At 49.6% G+C, this 25,418-nt stretch overlaps 4 protein-coding genes across 4 annotated transcripts; 3 read left to right on the forward strand and 1 right to left on the reverse strand.

Moving 5' to 3' along the window:
- Positions 1-768: 768 nt before the first annotated feature.
- N7446_012067 (uncharacterized protein) lies at positions 769-3,080 on the forward strand (the record flags this gene model as incomplete). Its single annotated transcript, XM_058520809.1, has 8 exons — positions 769-958; positions 1,015-1,255; positions 1,317-1,590; positions 1,650-2,100; positions 2,148-2,227; positions 2,291-2,444; positions 2,497-2,774; positions 2,838-3,080. The coding sequence occupies 8 exons, from the start codon at positions 769-771 to the stop codon at positions 3,078-3,080; spliced, it is 1,911 nt and encodes a 636-aa protein (XP_058367095.1).
- Positions 3,081-5,109: 2,029 nt separating this feature from the next.
- Positions 5,110-6,132, forward strand: N7446_012068 (uncharacterized protein; the record flags this gene model as incomplete). The annotated part of the gene is made up of 2 exons (XM_058520810.1): positions 5,110-5,578; positions 5,645-6,132. The coding sequence occupies 2 exons, from the start codon at positions 5,110-5,112 to the stop codon at positions 6,130-6,132; spliced, it is 957 nt and encodes a 318-aa protein (XP_058367096.1).
- A 9,517-nt stretch (positions 6,133-15,649) lies between these two features.
- Positions 15,650-17,011, reverse strand: N7446_012069 (uncharacterized protein; the record flags this gene model as incomplete). The annotated part of the gene is made up of 4 exons (XM_058520811.1): positions 15,650-16,234; positions 16,288-16,508; positions 16,555-16,837; positions 16,910-17,011. 4 exons carry the CDS (start codon positions 17,009-17,011, stop codon positions 15,650-15,652), a joined length of 1,191 nt encoding a protein of 396 aa, XP_058367097.1.
- A 2,052-nt stretch (positions 17,012-19,063) lies between these two features.
- N7446_012070 (glycoside hydrolase family 16 protein) lies at positions 19,064-20,041 on the forward strand (the record flags this gene model as incomplete). The annotated part of the gene is made up of 1 exon (XM_058520812.1): positions 19,064-20,041. The coding sequence occupies one exon, from the start codon at positions 19,064-19,066 to the stop codon at positions 20,039-20,041; it is 978 nt and encodes a 325-aa protein (XP_058367098.1).
- Positions 20,042-25,418: the final 5,377 nt, after the last annotated feature.

Genomic DNA, 25,418 nt, shown 5'->3' on the forward strand with positions numbered 1-25,418 from the left:
AGGACTTTCCCCCTTTGTGTTCCTTTATCATCTCGCAAAGCTTTCTAGACGTATCGCGTTTTATCAGCGTTGCAACGGCTACATAGATGGGACAGTTGTCGACCTCCATTTGTATTTCCACCCCCATTAGATTGGACCGACAGTACGTTGGGCTTAGGTTGTATCGTTCGCAAGCCCTTGTTCGCCTTTGTTTTAAGATGATAGGAGAAAGTCATAATCCTCACAACACAGGGATAAACTGTGCACGTAAACATGGCAACATGCTAGATAACGCCATTCTTGGTAAGACTAGCTAGAAAAAATTAAATATGAAATAAAAGTGCAATTTTCTTAAGTGATTGACTCGGGCTCCAGTACGAACCAGTTGCACCACCCGACGGACACAGATAGAATGTATCGATTAGTATTCAGGAAATCTAGGGATAACACTATTTCTCGTGCGAGGGTGTCAGGTTTGATTCTAGGCCTATGAACCCAGTAAGCAGGCAATTCACGACCAACCTATGGGACGACACCGGAATGTGAGCGTGGTGGACGGACGGATGGACGGCGTTCATATCGGGGACCATCTTCGGCTTACCTCATCCGAGCCCTAGGCGTCAGGGAACTCGGCCATCCAAAGGAACCCGAGTGACATAAAGCAGTGATCACCGAAGGGCTGATCTACAATTCTTCTGAGATGGCCGGGATATATATATATATTGATTAGGATCCGGGTACCTGGGCCTGGATTGAGGGCAATGTCCAACTATTGTAAGCACGCTTAACATGAACGACGAAATCCCTTTGGGAGAGGCCGGAACTCCGGACCTGGAACAGAACGACGACGGTGGCCGGTTCTTAATGAACCACACCGTCCAGCATTACAGCTGGAAAGGGTTGACGGTCACGGTGAAGGATCACGAGACCGGGAAAGCGCGCGACCTGATCAACGACATCAGCGGCGATGTGCAGCAAGGTTTGGATGCTGTTGGGTTAGGCTTCAGAATTAAAACGATGCTGACTCTGCACAAGGCGAGCTTGTGGCGCTGATGGGCCCTTCGGGCTGCGGAAAGACCACGCTGCTCAACGTTCTGGCTCGCCGGACCGCGGCCTCGCGAGCGAAAGTTCTTGGCGACACCTACGTGAACGGCAGCAAGATTGACTCAAGTACTTTTGGGCGAATTACCTCCTATGTCGAGCAGGAAGACGCGCTGATTGGGTCCCTCACGGTGCAGGAGACGTTGAAGTTTGCGGCTGATCTGTCGTTGCCTAGGTGAGCATATTTCGAGTTCCTAGAAGGCTGTTGTGAGGCCCGTTGTTATCAATACTGACAGCGACGTTGGACGTAGTACCATATCTAAGGGTAAACGCATGGACCGTATCCGAGCACTTCTGGAAGCCTTCGGTATCCAGAACCAAGCGAAGACCCTGGTCGGAACTCCTATTCGCAAGGGCATTAGTGGTGGTCAGAAACGCCGGGTCAGCGTAGCCAGCCAGCTCATTACCTGTCCGAAGATTTTGTTCCTGGATGAGCCGACCAGCGGCTTGGACTCGACGGCTAGTTATGAGGTGATGTCGTATGCGAAGGAAGTGGCTCGGTCCAACAATGTGGGTGTCCCTATTTCCAGACACGGTAGCAGCTGCTAAGAAAGGCCATGCAATAACAGCTCCTCATCATTTCGAGTATCCATCAACCCTCGACAACGACCTTCGAACTGTTCGACAAGCTATTTTTGCTCTCGGCAGGCAAGACATGCTACTGCGGTCCTGTCGCGAATATTGGGAACCACTTCAATAGCATCGGGTTCCCAATTCCCATGAACACCAATCCAGCGGAATTCCTTCTCGATATTGTTAGCGCGGATTTTGGAAATTCTGGGGGAAGAGCAGCGGAACGGGTTGCGAAGATTCAGTCTGCCTGGGCGAAGTCAGACGAGGCGAACATGGTAACGAGGCAGGTGGAGGAACAAGCACGATTGACCCGAAAAGCGCATTTGTCCTCAGAAGACTTGTCTCGACCAGGGTCACTACGAATCACCAGAGCCCTTCTCCATCGCTCCTTCATCAAAAGTTATCGTGATGTTGTCGCCTATGGAATCCGCATTATTATGTATCTTGGTATGTATTCCAGTACTGACACGACTGATCGAGACTAACCGGCACAGGCTTGGCTATCATGATGGGCACGGTGTGGCTGCGCCTTCACACGACCCAAGATTATATCCAACCCTTTATCAACGCTATCGTGAGTAAAATAACTTGGATCTTCAATATCTGAGTTTGTGTGGACCACTAACGACTTTTACAGTTCTTTGGTTCCGCCTTTATGTCCTTCATGGCCGTGGCATATGTGCCAGCATTCCTCGAGGATCGAGCAAATTTTGTCAAAGAGCGAGCTAATGGCCTCTATGGAGCGACTCCATTCGTGGTCTCAAACTTCATCATCGGCCTGCCTTTTCTATGTACGTTGCCGTTGCCCTTAATGTCTCGGAGAGTCACTAAATAGTGCCACAGTTCTGATCTCGCTACTATTCTCTATCATCTCATACTGGCTGTCCAATTTCACACCCACTGCTGATGCCTTCTTCACTTGGGTTATGTGGATCTTTCTGGATCTCGTCGCTGCCGAATCGCTTGTCGTCTTTGTCACAGCCATTTTTCCCAACTTCGTGATATCTCTCGCTCTCGTTGCCTTCGCAAACGGACTGTGGATGAGCGTGGGCGGATTCCTAGTATCTTCGACGATTCTGAATGTATTCTGGAAATACGTGTTTCACTATATCGACTATCAGGTATGTTCCCCTATTCTGCAATTTGCTTTACTGGTCTGTCCATCTCGCTAACACTGTGAATAGGCCTATGTGTTTCAGGGAATGATGGTCAATGAGTTTTCCCGACGGACCTACTCGTGTGGCGCTGGGTGTCATTGTATGTACCAAACCGATTTGGCCTCACAGTGCCAGATTCGCGGAACTGGCGTTCTAAAGGAGTATGGGTATGCCACGGGGCGGACAGGCAAATGTGCTGGCATTCTGGTGGGTATCATCGCGGTGTATCGGCTACTGGGTTGGATTGCTCTCGTCTTGCGCAAGACTTGATACGGGTAAGGTAATCATTGTGTTGGCCCTGGCTTTCTGCCTTTCCGAGAGCCCTTGCAATGAGATTGAAGCTGTGATGGAAGTTGGCCATGGGAGTGGTTGGTGTAAGATGTCTAGCCGGGGGTTTTTTTCTTTTTATTTATTTATTTACTTATTTATTTATTTATAGTCCTGCCACCCTCTTCTTTTCATCGTTTCAGGGCCGATGCGCGCGCCGCGCGCGTCTTCCAGTACGGTATATACTCCAATACAACTAAGCAGGGGTTGGTTTTGAAGTAGCCTATATGGGGTTAGCGTGGTATCGGGCACGAGCCGAGAAACGAAGCGGGAGTGTCATAAGGGGTAAACTGTTCTCGAAAATCGCTGTAGCTGCTTGCCAAATGGCATGGACGATCTGTTGTCCCGACTTGTTCCCGAGATTGTTTGTCAAACCGTATCATACAAGCCGTAATCTATATTTGGCAAAGTCGTCGGTCACATGTTTCTAAGAATAGCTCCATTCTTTAGCTAGAACGATTATGTGACGTATAATATTGTATCTTACGTGAAACTCCTATACAACTTCGACCTCAGTTGCTCCTCCACACCAGCCGACATGCCCGTCGACTTGTCAGGCCGAGGCGTCCTCTTTTTAGTAGCACCACCGCCTCGAGAATTGCCAAAGAGTGCCTGCAAAATATGGCACCGAGACTACCCCTGCAAAGCTGCGGTTCATTCATGATAAAGATACTGAGCCGGTCACTAACCACATCTCAAATGGCTGACGTAGGTGAATGTAGCGAACAGACGGTCGGAAATATTCGCAGGAACTTGCGACAGTTCGGAAGCGGTCATCCCCCCAATCGTATTGGTCGGAGACAAGTATAACGCCATTAATGCTAGATGCACTCTGCGATCACCTGCTCGAAAAACCTGGTCTGTATGTACATAGACGAGATGGCTATGTCTCTATGCATAAATACCAGATGCTAGCAACAACCTCCAGCATTAGGAGGGTCCTTCCCCCTTGAACTTCGTAACAAAAGCGGCGGGTAGGGTCCCATGTCCATGAATTTGCCCGAGCTGATATCCATAATTGGTGCCGGCACAACAAACGCGGGAAAACTCCAATGAGTGTCCTGGCAAGCCCAGCTTTTCATTGAGGCTTTCAACTGTCAACGACGGTGAAATGCTTCGCTTTGTCCCCTCCTGGTTCGTACTCTTTTCCCACAATATCATCTTTTCTTCCCATATTGTCGCTTTCGCCTCGTCTGCAAAGGCAAGAACGACATCCTTAGATGCGCTGGGAAACTCAAAGGTTATGCCTGCGGGCAGGTCCATGGAAACCTGCCCCCCAGATATAGTGGCTCTCCATTTATGGTTGTCATTGTAGGAGCTCTCGGATTTCTCCAGATATTCTCTATAGCGTTGAGCCGATGGCGGGTATGAGAAAGAAACAATAATGCGGCCATCAGAGACGGTGGCATTCAACCTGAGTATTTTGGACCCCATTGACTCGGTCGTTAGAGAGATCGACTTGACCGAAAAGTCTGACGGCTCGACGGCAGTGGAGTCAAAATTGAGAAAAGCCTGCAACCTTGCAACTGGGACTGAGGGGCTTAATGTATTCGGCGAAGCTGCAAGCTGCGGTCACGAGGTCAAGTCAGTCAGTCATCCAATAGGCTCACCCTTTGGCTTATCCGAATGTGATTACTGGGTAGTTTACATATATATTGCTTTTGTTATTGCTCTATCTATTGCTTGGCCCCAGAGTAAGTGACATTGCCTGCACTCGTTGGTGTCACTTACGAACTTCTGACGTGGCGCACTCGTACCCATTCGGGACCCTTCTTGAGCAGAGACTGCTGCATAGTGACGTGGCTTATGCCATCTGCATGGTGTGAGGCTTACCCGCGCAGAAAGGAAATGCTACCCAAAATTTCAGCTCCCTCTTCCAAAAGCACGTACTTGCTTTCTACGTGATCGCTCTGGAGTGTTGTAGCTACTTTCGGTAGGCTATCATATTCAACGCTAGAAAAGACCGTGCATTATGTTCTATCGGGCTCAGCGGGAGTCTGATCTCGAAGGCAATCACGGAGGACATGCTACGCACGACTTTCTGGACTTCCATGACCCTTCTTGGATTATCGACCATCATCGTCCCAATCTCATCACAAAGATCTCCAAACCTGCCGACTCTTGGTTTAACGTACTATTTGGACAAAAGCATGGGACCAATGATGACTCAGACAATAGTCAGGAAAGGCCTGGAAAAGGTCATAATGGCAAAGCTGTCGCAGAAAAGTCACAACTGAGACTCAGCAGCCAACCGCCTCGAGGAGTGACCGGTACAATTCAAAAACAACTGGAAGAAAGAGAGAAGAGTTACAGGATCAACTTCGCTGAGCTACAGCGCTTGCGCTTACGACAACTTCAACACAGGTTAATGCAGCATGCAATCGACCTTAGATATGATGCTATGGAGCCTTCAGAGTGGGCTGAAGACCTGAGACAGTATGGTAAGTCAATATTAGCCTGAAGCAACTATATGCTCCTTGCCATCTACTGATGCGATTCCATAATAGTTCAAGCTCTGCAAGATTATGACTACATGGGGAAACACACCTTGCAGACCCAAGACCCGTTCATCGTAACTGGTGAGCGATATGTAGATCGCCTCATGCTCCATGTTGCTATGAGAGACAAGGAGGATGAAGCAGACCCGCTGCACTGGGCAAAGCCCATCATCAAATGGGAGTCGTCCGTCAGACACCCGAGGCCTATTGGTGGTACAAGAGACGGAAACCTTCGGCAGGACTGGATCAGGGGCTTTCGACAACGGCTAGCCGTAGCCGCCGTAGGCGGCATCTTCCTCATAGCGCCGATGTGGCTGGTAGTCCTCCACAGAACGCTCTACACGGCCCTGGTTTCAACAACAGTCTTCGTGACCATATTTGGCCTGCTGATGGCCTTGTTTCTTGATGGATTAAAGGAGGTGCTGTCGAGCACGGCTGCATACTCGGCTGTGCTGGTTGTTTTTGTCGGCCTGACAGTTCCCAATAACACTCCTTAGGCAGAAATGTTGTATCCTCAAACTTGTCCCTACGTAAGACTAGATAGGCGCGTGAATTTTCATCCTGCAAAACATTCTGGAATGGTTCGAATTCTTGATGCTGAGAGATATAGTTGATATTATACAGGCTGTTGCTCACATCGACACACGATCGAAGCACTGGAGATCTGCGTTAGCTTACATGTGCGGAACCAGCAGACGCCAAGAACTAACAGGAGAGAGCAAGAGCCACGAAAAAGCCACTAACAATATCAATATTGGCCTACCGGGCTTAGTCCTCTACAGCCTTTGTCATGTAAGAGGTAGATGACAAAGGTAGCGGAGGAAATGAAAGAAAGGGTAAATGGTGAGCAGGATAAAGGTCAGCTCGCCAGATCTCTTCTCACGCCCTCAAGTACCCGCCTTGAACTTCTGAGATTTCCGGTATTTTACCATGACTCATTGCACGCTGAAATCAAATACGTTCTGTGACGCGATACGGTTAATCTGGGTTTCTTTACAGAGTAACCAAATACGGATTAGCGTAGTTTCGGGTACGGGCCGAGAAACAAAGCGTGTGTCTCCAAGGGGTAAACTGTTTTCGAAAATCGCTGTATGACGGAGAGTCCCTCGTGGAAAGTCACCTTCTCGTGGTGAGGGACGTCAGTAAGTTAGACTGCAAGGTCTGACCGAAGCTGAGAACTTTCCAAATCGAAACTCCGGCGCAAACTCCTTTATTGGTTGAGACGACGCGGCGGGAAGCTTTCAAAAGAACACGTCGACAACTTCGCAACGTCGACGAGCCTTCGAACAACCGACCTGCCTACATATTTTCAACCTATACTTACCGGATTTGTTCACAATAACTCACCTGCCCTACCGGTTCGATCGCATGTCGATTCGTCAGTCCTTCGTCTGCTATCTGGTGTTGCCGCCAGCGAGGCAGTCAGCTACTTCGGGCGTTAATATGAGAAGTACTCTCGGTAAATCGCTACTCAGGGAAGAGGTTCACGAAACTACATCGAGAATGGACACGTGGAGGGGTCCGGTGTCACAGAGGGATGGGTTATTGCTTTTGGGGGAGATGAGATGATGACAACAACAACAAGAAGAAATCGTTAAGGACATACCGTATGGGCTAGAGGGGTTTTTTGCAGCTGGTTCAGCTTTTCCTCTCGAAAATGAGACTATGACAAAATGTATGCAATGGAAAGATCAAATAGCGTATAGGTGCCCTCTAGGCTTGATACCTCCGGGCGTAATGAATTGTGTGTGTGTGTGTATGACGGAGAGCGGGTATTACGAGCTAGCCGACCCCTTGTTGAGTGTGCTCACCGCCACGGAAATCTCTTTGATAGCGCACCTGCTCGGAGTCACAGAAAAATTCCTCTACGCTAGCAGATATCTGAATCCTTTGAGGGAGCAGGACCCTTTCATGATGTACTTTGAGCCACTGATCAAGAAGGGACTGCAAGTCTTAATTCTTGGTAACGATATTCTGGATTTAATGGAGAGAATCCAGCGTCCGGCAACGTACTAGGGCAGTCGAATTGCGGAGGTGGAGACCAATGGCGGACTCATACATACGCCTGAAATCTGGATCGTGGCAATAACCCCCAATCAGCCCACGCACGAAGCGCCAACAGAGCTCGCGACATCTGAAGAGCCATTTGACGCCTTAGTCCAGCCTGTGGAGAGCAAATACATGTACAGAGACCCCGATACGAGCATGCCGGTGATGTGGTTAAAGGGTACGGGCGTATACTTGAGATATCGAGATCCTCAAATGGAGACTCAACGGTCGAAATACATGTGTACCGTGAAATCTTCCTCTTTTGCGATCGATTGGGATGATCTTTACCAAGACATACGGCCCGGCTCTACCCTACCCTACATCGACGCTTCAGGAGAACCCCACACGATCAAATTTTCAGAGCATGATACGGCGATGGAATTCAAGTCGGATACCCATAATGAAGATCGCTCGGTTGTTTTGTGGAAGAGAATGTACGGTCCGGAGGCGAACGCGGTATTCAATGGCAGGGTGCTAGACAGAAATGGGAGGAATATTTTGGGAGAGGTTGAGTTTGCTTTCAAGTTCCCTTTTCAGAGTAACATATAACTGGGGATGACATTGTAAGTTACAATCGAAAGTCAGGCATCGAATCCACTAAAGCCGAACTGCTTAAGTCAGTTCCTATGAATATGGTATTCAAGGTTGGAGGGTATCGTCATCATCAAAAAAGAGTGGTTATCATCCTCTCAAGGCAGAAGGTGGCACTGAGGAGCCTAATTGTGGAAAGAGTAGGATGGGAAGCATGTATTTATGAATTTCTTCACCCACGACGTCACGTCCGGGTCAAATGTTCTTCCACGAGGTGCACTAATATGGTATATGCAGCGACCAATCCAACCCCAGAATACCTGATGCAAGTTTTCAAAAAGGCAGCAGACCCTGGGAGCTCAGGGTGATTCCAGGAGCTGGGTTACTCCCAAGACATCGGACACATTTTCCGGGGCTGTCGAACAACGACTTGCTCTGTGTAAACATCGATCAAACTTGGTGTTCGTAAAGACTTCAAAACGGTGACTATGGAAATACCATAGCCCCAGCAAATCGTACGTAGCTTGTAAGACTATCCACCATCACTATCACGAAACCGGTCACGCTCCTATTGACGATTCGATCAGTGCTAGGAGCTCATCTCTTGACCCTGGGAGTTATCTTACTCCCAGGGGCTCCTGAAACATATCTGGGAGCAAAGAAGCAGCTTCTAGGAGCCACATATCCCCCAGGAAACCCGACATAGCTTCTGGGGTCTAGTACCGTCACTTCGAGGAATCAAAGCCACGTTCCTGTTGACAACTTGTTGATTCCTGGAGGCGTAGGTGTGCCTTCTGGGAGTGGTCCAATGGCGCAAATTTGTGAGCAGGGTTGGTGAAGGTGTTTTGTGAGGGCTGTCGGCGATCTCGGAAGGCAAGATAGTGACTCTAGGACCCTAAAGTAAGCTCCCAGGGGCTCCACAGCTCCCAGATCTGGTCAATGTATTCCCAGAGCCAGTTCCGTATTCAGTCAGGAACGTAAGGCGAAGATCCCAGGGGTAGATCTCGTTTTCCTAGAATTAGAAACAGCCCCAGGATCTCAAGAGTATTTCCTAGGGGATAGACAGCTCCTAGAAATGCTTTTGAGGTTCCCAGGGCCAACATATTGGTGCCCAGAGTAAGTTAACAAGCACGAGAGTTTGTCAGTCTTTTGCCTGTGGCTTTTCTGCCAACAATCCCCGCCTTCACGCGACACGGCTCCACTGAGATGAATCCTTCTCTGTTTCTTTGGTCACCGCCGTTAGGTATCATGAAAACAGAACTTTTATCTACCACTACAGTCTCGAGCTCAGACATTTTCGGAATCAGCGAAGCAGTCAATAGCTACTGGCTATGGTGTATTGGTGTCCAGCACTTACGAGATGAAACGGTCGCGTTGTACTTCGGAGTTTAACCATCGGTATTTCATTTCTTGCTAATTTGCTTCAAAATTGTATATCACGGCTATAACGGCTATAACCTCTGTTGCTGATCACGATGCCGAATGTCTGGTCACGTGTACTCGCGTGTGATTCACTCGCTTTTCGCATTTTCCGTCAAACTCGGCTGTAACCTGTGATCAGCTACGCTGAGTGGAATTGAGTCGTGCCGATCGGCGAAGCGGTGCAGCGGTGGAAGGTTGTCGCGGTAGATGAGTTCCTGCTAGTCTGGCTGAGCGACGGGGCCCACCAGAGGGAGATGGATCGCTTGCCGTGTGGACGGAATATGTCTCGGCATCCGACGAGGGGATTCGTAAGGGGCGAATGATGGCATCTAGGGCCCCTTCGTTTCGGCTGCGGTCATCAGTGTCTTGGTCGTCTCAGAAATAAGGTCGTTCACACTTACCACACACAGCATGACGTGCCAAACCCTGTATCTCGCTTTTCCAGCCATTCTTCGGCGCACGACAGATGACAGAGCGATGTGCACTGACCGCAGTGCAAGATCACGCTCTCGTCCGCATGGTCTTCATCCTCGGTCTGGCAGAACACACAGTAGATGCTGTCGACGTGGACGCTGTCGACCTCTTCACTCGAGGTGAGACTCTGGAGCGTCAATTCTTGGAAACCAGCCCGGATATTATTTGCCGATGAGAGGATGGCTGGTCGGGTCGGCGAAACGCGCCATGGAACACTGTTCGTCCGCAGCATTGCAGAAGTCACAAATGGATTGAATGGCTGCACTGGCTCGGGGTTGGTTGAAAGCCGCACCGGCGGGTTTTGTCTGAGCCTGTGAGGAGGTGACGGGCCAGTGTTGTCTGATGCAGGGCGTCGCCTGGAGGCTGACGATGTCTGACGCTGGCCTGGATGTACAACAACTGATGGAGAAGCCATTCTGGAGCCGTGTGGTACTCGCGCCTGGTTGCGGACGGCGGCTTCATACCACTGCTGGCCCACTTGGTCGGCCTGCCGTTGTCGGTGCCATCTCGCGCAGAGGAAGTCTCTGGCGACATCACAGAGCTTCGACTGCAACGATGACAGGTCAAATGGCTCTCTGGCGAGAGAGGTCAACTTTTGATGGCCGATCTTGGTGTCTTCAACTTTGATCGAGTTTTTGCACGGCTCGCCTTTTTTCGTCGTCCCGCAACAAGAGCCAGGACCGCCATTGGGGCTGACCTCTATCTCACAAACAAGAAACGGATTCCAAGGCAGCATGGTAGTTATTGAGGTGGTCGTCAAAGGCAGAAAATGCTTCGGATTGTGGTGGTGTTGGGCAATCCACTGCGGCGTTCCCTCGCCAGCTTTATATGCCATCGCCGTGGGCTCCTTACCTACATGGCTGCGTGGCTGGCATGGAACACTTCCTTGAAACAGTCGGTACGTCGAAGAATGCATTCACACGCAGTATGCGCCGTATACAGCCGATCAGTGGCCTGCATGAAGGGATATCATTCCAGACCACTGCTGCAATCAGCTGCACATTTGACTATCCATCGCGGGGACCATACATTGGCGAACAGATTGGCTACTGCGGTAGGCAGCGAAGTCGACAAATGCTGCGTTAGATTCTGGGTTGCCTATGAATTTCGAAGTGCGTGATAGGTTGTGATTTGTTCTTATGGCGCTAGGTGCAAGATGTGGATACGTAGAGATAGATTCAGTTCTCATGCCATCGACACACTACCAGGAATAGTTTTGGCGTTCCCAGGAGCTAGACCCCACAGATTCTCCAACTCCGCGCCTGAACATTGTTGTCAAGGCTTTGATGCTGCCGTGTGATTGCTACGCACCTCTCAGCGGAGTGACAGACTACACTCCTAGCTGACCACGGAATTTAGCTGAGGTGAGTATATAAAGGCCTCCCATATCCTACTTTCACATCTCTCACCTCACCCCTATCTACATTTCGTTTGCTCCATCCGCTGTCCAATCATGGTCCGTTCAATTCGTTCTTACGGGGTTTACCGATGAGCTAATACGTTACAGCCAAATATCAGAGACCTGCCCAACGAGCTTTTGCTGTGGATTGTGTCGTATTTGGACGGTAGTGCATTATTTGCCCTCGCAAAATCATGCAAAGACCTCGATTTTAGACTGCAGCCCAGCATCTGGAAATACAATATCAAATTTCAGAACAGCAATCTGTTGCACCTGGCCGTCAATTACGACAACGTTGGTCTTGTGGAGGCTTTGCTCCAGCACAACGCCAACATCAATGCATTTTACCGAGGCAAAACTCCTTTAATGCGGGCGTTGAAATACTCTTCCCCTGCTGTGCGGGACCTCTTGCTCAATCGTCGAGATCTAGACATCAACATTCAAAATCAAGCGCGGGAGAGCGCCCTGTGGTATGCCATCCACTACGGAACTTTTTCCACCGTCAAGCGCGTTCTAGAACAACCCAAGGTCCAGGTGGACATCAAGCACAAACACGGCCGAACGGCGCTCCACCTAGCAGTCTTCGCAGGCCGAATAGGGCTCGTGCATCTGCTACTTTCTAGAGGCAGCGACCCTGATCTACAGGATGATTCGGGCCACTCGCCATGGGACCGGGCACGTCGCTTCAATAGGCCCGTGATGGAAATGATTTTTCAAACGATCCGATGGCCGAGGTGTTTCTTGGTACCCGATCATCACAGGAGGCTGAGCTACCTCTTCACCAAGCAGTGGCCTATGGGTCGGTAGATGTTGTCAAACGGCTTCTCGGACAAAAGGGCCTGAATTTGGACATCCAGAACCGGAATGGCTATACGCCGCTCCATCTCGCCATTCAAAGTGATCGCCTAGAAATGGTCAATTTGCTCCTAAGTCACCCCCGTGCCAACGTGGACTGCAAAGACAAAGAAGGCAATACGCCTCTTTGGCTGTCAACGTACTTGTCACACGACGAGATAACCGAGAGGCTACTGGCCGAGAACGGCATCGATGTCAACTTCGTCGGAGGCTACGGGAGGCGCGAGGGGCCTTCTACATCGCTTCATCACGCGGCAGCCAGATTGGACACTGCAGTTTTACGGCAGCTGCTTGCGGTGCCAGGAATAGATCTCAATCACTGTGTTACAGGCCACTCTCCAATGTCTGCTGCCGCATCGCACGGAAGTGTGGACACGGTTGCTTGTCTACTGAGTATGGCGGGCGTAGAGATTAATGGAATGAATTTAATAGATCCGCCTATTTGTCGAGCGGTTGCACATGGCCATCTCGATGTGGTACGACTTTTAGTGCAACAAGACGCACGTCTGAACATCAACGAAAGCACGATCGCAACTCACGACACTGCTCTCTGCATGGCTGCCCGTGGCGGTGACTTGGAGATGGTCCAGGCGCTGCTACGCCATGATCGAATTGATGTAAGCGTCAGAAATCGATATTCTGAGGATCCATTGATGTTGGCCGTCAAGGGTGGACATTTCCCGATTGTTGACGCACTTGTGGTCAATCCCGGACTTAATTACTTCAGCCTGAAGAGATCGCTGGATCTAGCAAGGAACGATTGCATCCTGAGGGCCATTCGAAGCAGAATGGAAGACGTCAATACTCCACAAAGATTGTTGAAGCGGTCCCCAAGGGGAAGGTTGGGTGGTCTGTTAGGGCTGGCGACGTCTAACCCAAGTAGCTCTTCCGATGCAATGCGAGACGGCCGATTCATTCGACCCTTCCTCCGCTAGCTATACTGCCCACATTGTCACTGGATCCGTATTTTTGTCAATAATATATTGAATTAATAGAAGTGACCTAGAACAAGCCGGACTATCCGCTGACACACTCCGCAAAGGCTATCATATGCCTTCTTAATGTGAACAACTAAAAAGACATAACCTGGCATGCGCTAATCCTCTTCATTGTGAAATTGTTGGTTATTTTCCACGTTGTAAAAGACATAAGACAAATATGAACATGCAATGCTTCACTCTTCTCTTGCGTTGTCCAAGAACCCTGGTAGATTGAGTCTGGAAGGGTGATCCCAGTCATCGAGTACGCGAGTCAGTCGAACCCGAGATGATTCCAGTGCCTGCTCGAAAAAGCGCAGCCGAGACAGCTGCTTGTCGTGGCGCAGCTGAAGTCCGTCCCTCTCTTTAGTCAGGTGTCTGCTAGCCTCCTTCAAGATCTGATTGCTCTGCTCTAAGTTCTGATCATCGATGTGTTTGGATAGGCGTCGATAGAGTCCGACAATTCGACCTGCTGGAAAGGCGAACTTGGGATCGTCGCGTTCGAGGTCTGTTAGCACCTTCAAAATAGGTTGAAAGGGCTCTGTCGCCAAGGTATGTCTTGTTTCTGCTTCCTGTTGCGAGGGAGAGAGCTGCGATGGTTAGCAAGAGCATTAGAAGCTGAGCCGCTTTACTTACCAGTGGAGGGACTTGATTAGAAGTCTTCCTCGAATTGCCCTTTTCACAAATGGTTGGCAACGCACTGGGCTGTTGTTCTCCTTCCTTTTCCTGGTCTGGCGTGCTGTTAGGGGCATCCATCTCAACCATGATCACGAGTTCAAAAGTTGACTCCCGTCAACAAGGACGGCCAAGCTTCAACGGGTTGACGGGTTGAGTACTGACGCTTTCCGCAGCCTAGAGGGACAGAACCACACACAGCGCAGACAATCAACACTCGAGCGAGGCCAGATAATTTCCATGTTTTTTAGATGAAAATTGTGAGCGCTCTTGGTAAGTTCAAAGAATGAACAGCTTCGGTTGCCTCAGTATTATGACCGTAGATTCAACAGTGACCCAACGTTTCTTAACCGACTCACTTTGACTCACTCTCTACTTGACTCTAGCATGTTTTCTCGGTGAGCATCTAAAGCCAAACCAAGAAATTTGCTGCAAATAGTTGCGGTATATGTTACAACACGCCTCACCTAGGATAGGCATTGTGTCTTTCAACGTTTGCCACCTAGCAGAGCACGTACGCGACAGGAGCTGAGAAGCCTATAAATACGTCCTCTCCCCACGAGGTTTGTTTTACAATTCCATCACTTGGCCACGCAAAGTCGAGCAGGCCTTGCGTGTGAGGAAACTGATAAGTTCTTCCCTTCAACCCTACTGAAATTTCCACTGTACTGACATCTATGGATACATCGTGGGCCGACAAGCTAGAAAGTGCTTGTGAGAATGAGATTCCCACCAGGTCCACTATGCCACCCATGCCAGCCGATCAAGAAGCAGATTGGGGTTAGCTGGTCAAAGCAGCTATGCGAACATCTGTCCACCATAGCAGCCGACCACTGTCCCGCCCCTGAATATATCGATGCAAAAGAGGTTTTCGCACAGGTATGTAGATTTCAACGCAACCCTTCCGAAACTGGACTGACTTCAAAGACGATGCGAAAGAACTATCCATGCGTTCCGTCCATTGCGCGCAAAGCCACGAACCCTTTCCGGTGTCTTCTTTCAGAACAGGTAAGTCACTCATTGTCTCGCCGACAAAAAGCTAATGATGGACAGGAAACCGTTGACAGCGCACCAAAGTGAGCCCGAACCAGCACTCCGTCAGTGCTCCACGCAGAGTCATGGCTTACACACCATTTCTGGCCCTGTCGCTTCAAACCATGCAACATGTCCTATGTAAAATACTGCAGACAAGGCTGCGGGCCAACAGCAGGATGCATAAGCCCCAGACGTTCGTTGTACACGATGAGGTGAGTGCAATGTCACGCCTCCTGCTGCGCCGGGTCCGATAATCTGTGCCAAGTCTGGTATCCCAAACACAAAAACCACTGACATCTTCATGCCGTTGTAGGAGCAGCCCATCACCAATCTCGAAAACTGTTGTGGCGAGTAACCTATGCCCGCCGAGTCAGATAAGACCAAGGGGCCGACGCGCTCCATCGCGTCTTACGCCCTCCACCTCAGCGCCTTCATGCACCCAGGCCTCAAATTGGCGGAACTTCTGGAGCGCTTCATGCTTCCATCTCATGGCATATATATGCCCACGAGCCACGAGAATAATCGTCAGTAAAAGTGATCACGTACCTGGAGCCATCTTTGGCAATCGGTATTTCCATAATGTCCGAATGGATCGTTTCAAACATTCTCGATGAGTGCAGACGTGGCCGCCTTGCAGGGAGTTCCTCTTCTGATGCTGCTTACCCGACATGCACGCCGGGCACTGCGGTGTTCCAGCAGCTGCGCCTGGGTCAGCGGGCGGTACGGGGTGCCGGTCTGCCGGAGGACCACCCTCAAGTCTCCCCGGTTCAGATGTCCCATCCGAGCGTGCCACAACGCTTCGGAGGCCTGGTCCACTCCTTTGCACGCATCGTCTTCGAGTATCACAGCTTCACTACCGAGTTCAGAGGTTGACGTTGCGCATTCTGCGTCACTTGACTCCCGAGGCTCGTCGACGTCCATGGCCACCGCCTGCGGTTCCAGGGAATCTGCATGGTCATGGGTCGTCGGCGCCCTCGCCAGTTGGACTCGCTCTCGAGATCTCTTGCTCACATGGCACCGCAGGATCAACAGATCCTCCTCCGCATGGTAGGCGGTCCCCACGGTTCGTCCTCGGCGTTGCACAAAGACGTTCTGCGGGTGCGCCACCACCGAGTAGCGGCCTCGCAACAGCTTCGGCACGCTGATCAGGTTCATCCCGACGCGTGGCGCGAAGTACGCATTCTTTAACACCAGGGGTTGGTTGCACTTCCCCCGCGGCGTGAGCTTCACCGTACCAATCCCTTCGGCTCCACTGGATCGCCCGCCATGTCCAGCATCTCGCGGTAGGGCCGCAGACTACTGAAGAAGCCCCGGTCCCAGCAGATGTGGCTGGTGGCGGCCGAGTCCAGGATCCACCAGGGTTGCGGTGCGTGGGTAAAAGGGTCGTCACCCTCGCCCTCACGATATTGATCCTCGGTCTCTTGAAGTCGGCGGGCCCTGCCGATCTCCCATCTGGCTTGATGGTATATTTTGTAAATTATTTCTTGGCGAGCCGGAAATACTCCGTTCAGCCTTCAGGGCATGGTCCCTGGACGGCTGTACTTCTCGCTGTTTCTTCCAGCACTGCGCAGCCACATGGCGGCGCTTCTTGTAATAGTTGTATTTCTTGGCAGTCTGCTGCACCGTATGGACGGACGGGCCAGACGCTGCCTGCAAGGGTGTTAGAGACTCTTTCCTCCGAACCGTCTGTTCGGCATTAGACAGACGGTTTCCGATCGCGGTCGGACTCACCGGATCCTTGTCATTCTGAATGGCATCCACAATCAGGACATATTCCGGTCCGATCTGTGTCAGCAAGATCGCGATGTGTGCTCGATCGCCAATCGATCCGGGCGCGATGGCATTCTATCGATGTACCAGCAACCGTACATGATCAACGAATTCGCGCGCACTGCCGCAGCGCTCGCCAGTGGTTTCGCGAAGCTGGGCGAACAGCTCGCAGAACGTGGCGAGTTCCATCCGTCGGTAACGTTCTTCAAGTTCATTCAAGAGAAAAGGGCATTGAAAATTGGAGATATTTTGATGGGGCCGGGGTGTTGTTAGAACTTACGAGGTGTCACTGTACACTTCCAACCTTTGGTACCCTTTTGTTTTTCCCACGCAGTCTCCGGGTATCCTCGAATGGCAATTGCATCAGGCTGAGCCGCTTTCGGAATAAAATTGATGGTGCCAAGCTTTGGCAAGCCTTTCCACGCGGTGAGAAAGAGGGGTTGTGGATCGGTGCGCGGCGAACGCTGGCTTGGCGGTCGCATACTAGACGTACTCGCTGACAACTTGTAGATAGAAGCACGCAGCTATTCGTTGAATATGCCGAGCTTAGCTCTAAGTGGCGGCCTGACCTGATGCATAGATGAGAGCTAGATGGTGGTCTTAGGAGTATCTGTCCAAATTACTTAAGTTTCATTACCAGATTAAGAGGAACATTATCTGTCATTTTGTCATTGTCCCGGCCTATTCCGAAACGCAGCGGTAGTATAAGCCTGAATATTGTCCACAGTTGTCAAAGAACGGCCAAAGTGGAACGAAAAATTTAAAGGCACCAGCAGAAATGCTTCGAGTGTAGCGAGCGACCTGTGGGAAGGAAAAGGCAAAGGAGAAAAAAGAGACGGAACGAAAACGACGCCGAGAAACTCCATTTATCTCTGAAGGAGTAGCGGCCAATAGCACGGAGGGCAGTGCGGGTTTACTTGGGCGGCAGACAGAGTTGAGAGTGCTGAGAGTTTACAGTGTAGAAAGGACGCGACAGGCCAAGGATGCGCCGGCCGTTCGGGCCGCAGCGCTGCCATTCATCAAAAGCTTAATTTTCCAAACGAGCTGTTTCCCTCTTTCTACCGTGTGTACTGGTTCCCCCTAGTACCAAGTACTCGGGCCAGGGGCCGGATTGGCATCTAGGAATTGCGGTCCGGAATCCGTCGTATCACACAAGGAACAGGACAATTTCTATGAATCTGGCTTCCAAACTGCAGAGGTACTCCTCAAGTCACCAATGAGAATAGTTAGAGTTCCAGCTCAACGGTACAGTATAAGAATTACAAATACAGCTACAATGGTAATAATTCTATCGGATGCCATATTCCCTGTCGTGCGGCGGTCTTAGGTATGTAAAGTTTGACAGCGCCACTTAGCAATTTTCGACCCCGCCAAGCATACCATTATCCAATTCGAGTCAGCCACCGCTCCCAAAATCGTCCGATCTGGCCGCAATTAAATTATAAAATCGTAGGGAGAGGAAAGTATTTTTTTACCATTAACGCGCGGGTTCCTCCATCGGATCGCCTTTACGACCGGAAATGGTTTAACTCAGTCTTAAAGTTTGAAATTTCCAATTGACTTCCGTCACATGCCGGGAGAGAACGTGCCTGAACAACTGCTCTCAGTTATCATTCCCTTTCGATTGGAGTGTAAATTGGGACCTGGATACTCCGTGCATCAGTCCAATAAAGAGCCCCAGCTTTCTTAGTGGGGTTGCAAGAATATTTCCCCTTTATCATACTGACCACTCCCAGTTTCTGAACAGTCAAAGAGCGGAAATTCAGGGGAGAAACTAAATTCCTTTCTCCCCCCACCCAAAACTTTCGTATTCCGAGATAGTTGTTCTTTTTGGAGCTGGGTACTGATACGCACTGCACTGTATTGGTTTGACTATGTTCTATATATAGGCTTACATTGTGTCACTTGATCAAAACCAACACCTGACAGTGTCAACAAAAATTTACCTCCCAGACATGCACCTAAATGATAGAGAAAGTTTAAATCACGCTAATTAGACCAACATGTGGTGCCAGCAAAATTGTAAGGATTCCGGAGTTTCAATATGAAGATCAGCTCTTCTTTCGAAATGCTATTTATTCAATGAGCACGATGGAATTTTTTTTAACTACCTCAGATAAATATTAGAGCGTGACCCAGCCGCCTTCTAGACTGCTCCATCGCCTCTTCGGCCTGCCTTACAGTTGTCTTTTCTTTTATCAAAACCATTCGTCACTCCTTATCTTGTCACTCTTTTGAAACATGTTGCCGTTCATTAGTGTCTTCTATTTATTTCTCGGTGCCACAGCAGCCCGAAAAGGGTTCTCTCATCGCCATCACCATGCAGTTGAGGGACGCAGCCCTCTGTTCCCTAGCCTTGCAATATCACTTGAACTTGTCGATTATCAGTTGACCTGGCACGATGAATTCGAATATCATCCATACAGCTTGCCCTCGTCTGAGAAGTGGGTCTTTGACCTAGGAACCAGGTACCCAACTGTTGACGCTCCCCAAAATTGGGGAAATAATGAGGCTGAGATATACACAAACTCCCCTGCAAATATACATGTCACTCCTTTCGGTACTCTTGCAATCACACCACGTTTGTCATCCAACGGTACATGGACGTCTGCGCGAATTGAAACTCGACGCTCAGATTTTGCAGCTCCAGCAGGTGGTAAACTCTATATTGAGAGCAGGCTGAGAACGGGCTGTGCTCCCAGTGATAGACAACAAGGGATCTGGCCTGCATTCTGGGCTCTAGGAACTGACTTTAGGCCAAGCTACTCTGGTTGGCCTAATGTGTCGGAGTGGGATATCTTGGAAGTTGTGAACGGCTTGCCAACGGTGTATAGTACACTTCATTGTGGGTATGCACCAGGAGGGCCCTGCAACGAATATAATGGGATTGGAAATGGTGGTGTGGCATGGACGGGCTGTGACTGGCATACTGTTGGCTTTCAGGTTGACCGACGTACGGCTGCTGGAAAACATATGGGGAAAAACACGTGGAAAAAGGAAACATTGTCATGGTATCTTGATGGAAAGAAAACCTTTGAGATATCAGGGTCCAGATTCAATGATTCGGCTACGTGGGAGGCAATTGCACACAAGGGCCACTTCTTGCTGCTTAACGTTGCCGTGGGTGGGAATTGGCCTGGTCAACCCAATGCCACTACCCTGGATGGCGAGGCTGTTCAGATGGAGGTTGATTATATTAGGGTGTGGAATTCGTACTGAGGGGCGGGCAGAGGTTGACCCAACTGTCTGTTTCGCCCACTCCCCCAGAGCATGTTAAGAGGTGAACTGGCGCTTCCTTGGCCATACACTGCTTAATAGAGTTTTTTGCGTGGCTGTACATATTCTTTCTGTTTCTCTCTTCTCTTGTACCCGTTATTAATAATTCTTCTTCTATTCTGAAGAGCATCTTTCTATCGAAGACAATGCATTCTCTGCCTACCACTAGTGATAGGACTATTATCTGTTAACCTCACCCTAAATTGACTTGCAAATCGCAATACCCTGAAATCGTAAACCATGACCTAATCAGGAGATGGACGAATGCCGAACAGAGACCCGTTCGCGGGTTCCGGCTCAACGGGACCCAAGAATTTTCTGACTAAATCTTGGGTCCCACACGCGCAGGGAGATCATGATCAGTTTAGTCTCCAAGATCGACAATCATTCCTCGCACTTGGACTCAGTCTATATGAGCACAAAAGATCATCATGCCGTCTCTTGAACCCAAGAATCATCAGAGTAATTTACCTTTCTCAAATAAAGGGGGTGCTGAGGAAGAACGGCGAGGTAGGTATACTTACACTTCCGGCAAGCACCACCACGTTATCAATCTGCACCGGTCCACCGATCGTGAGGCGCATATGTAGTCGAATCAAGCCCACTAGGATTATCCAAGACATAAAATGAGTCTCGACTATATCGATCAGGCTGGTTCGATCCGTCGCAGAGATCGCATACGGGGCGGTGGAGTTCATGATGTGGGCGGATCGAATGGCACGGCTACTAATGCAGCACTAATGTATACTACTCTGCCCCGGCTAACCGCAGTACATTAGAGTAGGCTCGTTCTTGTGTCTACACTGGAAATCTGCAGCTCACTCTAGAAGAGTATCACTTTAGAGAAAGCGAAACACCCGTCGCTGGGCCATGGGTAATAATTGTCTTTGGCCATAGGCGGTGTGGAACCCTAATGTACTGTTGAAGTTGGAAGCCATAATTCTTCGTTATACCCTGGATCTACTTAGCCTATTGGATTGTGCTTCTCGATAGGCAATATCGCTACTAAGCAAGCGGGAGCTTCGAAAAATTGAAGTCGCTTGTTCAGGCATCCAGAGCAACTCTGCCTGGTTAGACGCCGGTTGGAAAGATTGAACAGAATCTGCCATTGCGCCGAGGGTTCTGAGCCATTCCATTGACAGATACTGACTCGGTAGTAACGGCGGTGCGCAGTAGCCGGAAGTCTCGGCTGCGTTTCACTTCCGAATCCCGAATAATTTCCTCAGCCTCCTTAACGGGGCCTTACGAACCAAAGTTTATATTTCACCGAAGGAACGCAGTTAGCGTAGCATTTGTGGAACAATAACTTATTTTACTATTGTCTTTATACGCACGTTAGCTTGACCGGCTGGTCAGTTCCACTCATAAATTCCGCGTTTTCTGCAAACAGCAGGGCGCAATTCTAGAAACTCTATGTTAGAGCTCCACATGGCTTGATCCCACCGAATGTGGCGGGAAGGTTTGAATACCAGCATTTTAATTTAACTTAAGCAACCTGTCAGCTCCAATCAAAGCTGCAACTCCACAAGTGCATTTATATAGGTTTCACATTGATCTGGGATAAGGGGGTAAATAAGGGGGTAAATAAATACAGAGCAACGCGGTTAACTTGGTCAGGAATTATACCTCCCTCACTCAATGTCATTGTCTCTCAAACTTGGACGAATAATTCAGTTCAAAAAAATTATAAAAACGGACATTGCGGCTCTGGTTATCTCTCCGGCTTTTTTTCCACCCCGCTGAATTTGTTTTGTACGGCCTAGCAGGTACCCAATTCTGATGGATTATGAAAACAACGGGCAACTTATAGCCCGGATACTCGGGACGCTTTCTCCGACTCTTATTGTCGACTCACCGGTGAGTATGGCACCCTCACTTTTTATTTCCTAAATCTGAACGGCGTTATAAGGGTCTACTTGGGTGCTTTCGCGACTTTGTGTTCCGATGCACAGAAATCGAACGACGGATCCTCTTCAGCTCGCCATCATATCAGGAAGGGGAAGCTACCATGGCCTTGGAAATAGAGAGGTCTATGGAATCTTGTCAACAGAGTCTTTCGCTTGATATCACCCCCCTCATAGCTGAAGCTGCATCAAGCCCTGTTGTAGCTGGTCTGGAAGAAAGGAGTTGCTTCCCGTTCACTCCGGAGGAATTAGGGACAACGAGCTTGTCGATGGTTGCTTCTGAATTGCCTTCATCCGTTTCCTCCCGGCCAGACGGGGTGATTGAGACTAGCTCTACTGATGCGGCCTATGCTCCTCTGGAGAAACATACGAATGCGGCGGCTTTCTTCAGGGCAAGATTGCGGTCTCGAAGCTCCAGGGCAAGCTATCTAGCCAGAGCGCTCCAGGGTCTAATCAATGTCATGGAACCCGACGGAACAAGGTACGCGAACCTTTGGTCCACTCGGGAAAGAATTTTCTCTGGCGTTGGTACAGGTCCAGTCGCTCGCTTTCAGCGACTGTTCCATGGTTTTCTTCGGGTAAAGCGTGGCCGCGAAGATTATGACTGTGCCAGTCGCCTCTGTCACATATTCTTGGAACATGATCTTGAACAGTTGGCGACCTCTGACCTCCTCCACTTATCCCGTGGCCGTGGCAGAAAGTCTGCAGCTCTGTCTTTGCAGGCAGCGAGCATATCAGCCTCCATAGACGCTGTGAAAGCCGATCGTAAGGCTGGCCAACGATACATGCAAATTCTGATGGATGCTGGACCTGGGCTATTGCTCATGCTTGGTAGCCAGGTAAACACAGTGTAAGTGTGTTACTATGCCTTCCATACGTTGCAACTGACTAGATGGAAACAGGTGGGAAAGGAAACTAAGTAAGGGAGATGTCTCTCTTCTACTGGAGTACCTCAGGTTGCACCAGCCTGAAATTCTGGAGAAAGCTTGCTCACTAGACAAGGTGGCTACAGCATTGATTCTTCAAGGTTTCATAGCATATGGCTGGACATATAAGGAACTTTCGGAGCGCCCGTCCAGAGTAATAAACCGACTGCGCTCGTACATCGATGTTACAGAACTAGCATTACGGCATGATATAGATGCAATCACTCCTCATTACCCCTCGGTTGCACATCACTCACGCCGACCAGTTGTGATGGGGATGAGCTGACTCCGGATAACGCGCGGCTAAATTGCTTCGACCCTTCATCCTGTGAGACTCACGAAACACACCTGTGCCTGTTTTAATTAAACGTAACTGACGCTCCATTGCAGATAGACACAATGATATCACGAAGATGATGGCTAATAATTCACGAGAGGTGATGTCTCACTGGTGCGACGCTACTTAGGAGACCATACCTTCCCCTGCTACTGACGAAACGAACGATCGGAGTTTACGCGCATAGATGCATAACCTGCCATGGTATGCTGCTCTGCGTGATGTTGAGAAGTTCGAAAAAGTACTACAATACCTCACATGACGCCCAAACAGCTGGTACACACCACGTGATCGTGACTCTGGATCTACTCCACGGGAGTATATCTGGGAGTATACAGTGGCTCCAGTATCTGACCCTCAGTGATATACCAAGGAGAAGGAAGTGAAGGATATATAAGGACACCCATTCATGTACTTGGTTTATTTCTTCGTGTTCAAACATTGTTACTTGTGTTTACTTTTCGGACTGCTGTGACTCTATTCCACGGGGGTAGCTGCAGTCAGGCAGACTGCCGGCTAGGGCTTTTGCTTAACTATTGGACAAAAGCGAGTCGTATGCCAGACTGTAGGTGAACTTCATCGGCAGGCTACAAAGGTGTATGGTCGTCAGATAGGCCCCAAATTTTGGCAAGTTATATTGAAGAACCCCCATTTGCTTCGGAGTATGCCCAATGTCCTAGTTTTCCAGAAAATGGCGATTAGGAATTGGAGATATCTAGGACAGGGGGCGGGAAATGGGCCAGTTAGGGTTGCGACCAGGTATTAGCCGAACTTCAGGACATACCACGAGTCAAAACACTTTAGTTTTATCAGCCCATAATGAACAGGTGGGGTGGCAAGTAATTCATGGGTTTTGCACGATATCAGCTATTATGAATTGGGAAGCTGACAACGTGCCAAAATGCTGAAGCTATTCGGACCTGCCAAGAATCAGTAAACACTTAGAGTGGAAACGCATGTTGATCAATAAATTGATGCGTTTCAACATCACTGTCTCTTTCTAGAGATGCACTTTGAAGCGCAGAAGAATGTGCATCCCTTCCGCCGGTAGGTTTACAGAGAATTTCGAAAACAGTTTACCCCCCAGACACACACGCTTTCTTTCCCAGCGCCCCACTCAGAATGCGCGAATCTAAATTTGGCTAGCTAAGGTACCTTCCTTAAGGCGTAACACCGTATTATTGGCTGCGGGGAATCTGAAACCCAGCGATCCGGACTAGACGTCCTTGTGGGTCTCCGGGAAATGAAAACGGGTGTGTCTGGGGGTAAACTGTTTTCGAAATCCTCTGTAATGTACCGGCTCAGTAATTGCGTTAGGGACTCTAGAGAAGGGATCTGTCGAAGGTGGCTTTCGAGCTTCCCAGTCGCATTATAGAAATCCTCAGATCAAGACTATGGAGTATCACCATACGCATTCCTAGGCTTGTGACAAGACTGATTCTTGGAGTTCCTCTCTTGATCACCAAGCAGTATTTAATGAGTGAAATGGGACTGGACCGGGGCAGTTTTTCTTGGCCGCTCGACGCGACTGACCCCTCACGATCATCAGTCGATCACAATCTCGTTCCTTACTGTATCGCTTCGATCCTGCGATAGCCTTACTTCCGTCTCTTGCCGAAGATTCATGTTGCTCGTCCTCGAGCTTTTTCCCATGACCCGTTGTAAGAACCCCTAACAGAGAGCGAGATATCGATCGATGCAACGATGGCAGCGCGAGAAAGGGCGATTTCCTATTCATGGATAACCAGCCAATGCTCTGATTGTCTTTGTATTTAGCCAAGTTCATGGAACCGGCTGTGGGTACGGGAAAACGTGGCGCACCCACGAGGGTGCGCCAAATCGCACAGATATGTACATCCCTGGTGGATTGGAACGAAGGAGTAATCTCCTGGGTGAGCGGTACCTTGGTGACCTGACTAGTCCTTTTCTCGGAGTGAGAATGTTTTACTCCCCTTCCTACACTGAGTCTGATAACTTAGGGCCCTGGCCCCTATCTGGCTCGCTGCGTTTGATGAGGCGTTGCTTACTTTCAGGAGGAGGGGTAATCCTATGATAATTCACATAAAGCACTTCGGCACTAGGGTCTCTTGGCACATATCAAGCTTTACTAAAACCATTCAACCCCACTGTCTTACCGATTCAGGGAAAGAGGC

The sequence above is a fragment of the Penicillium canescens genome, assembly GCF_028828765.1.
Source record: "Penicillium canescens strain IBT 15451 chromosome Unknown utg000009l_segment0_segment0, whole genome shotgun sequence".
Taxonomy (NCBI): Eukaryota; Fungi; Ascomycota; class Eurotiomycetes; order Eurotiales; family Aspergillaceae; genus Penicillium; species Penicillium canescens.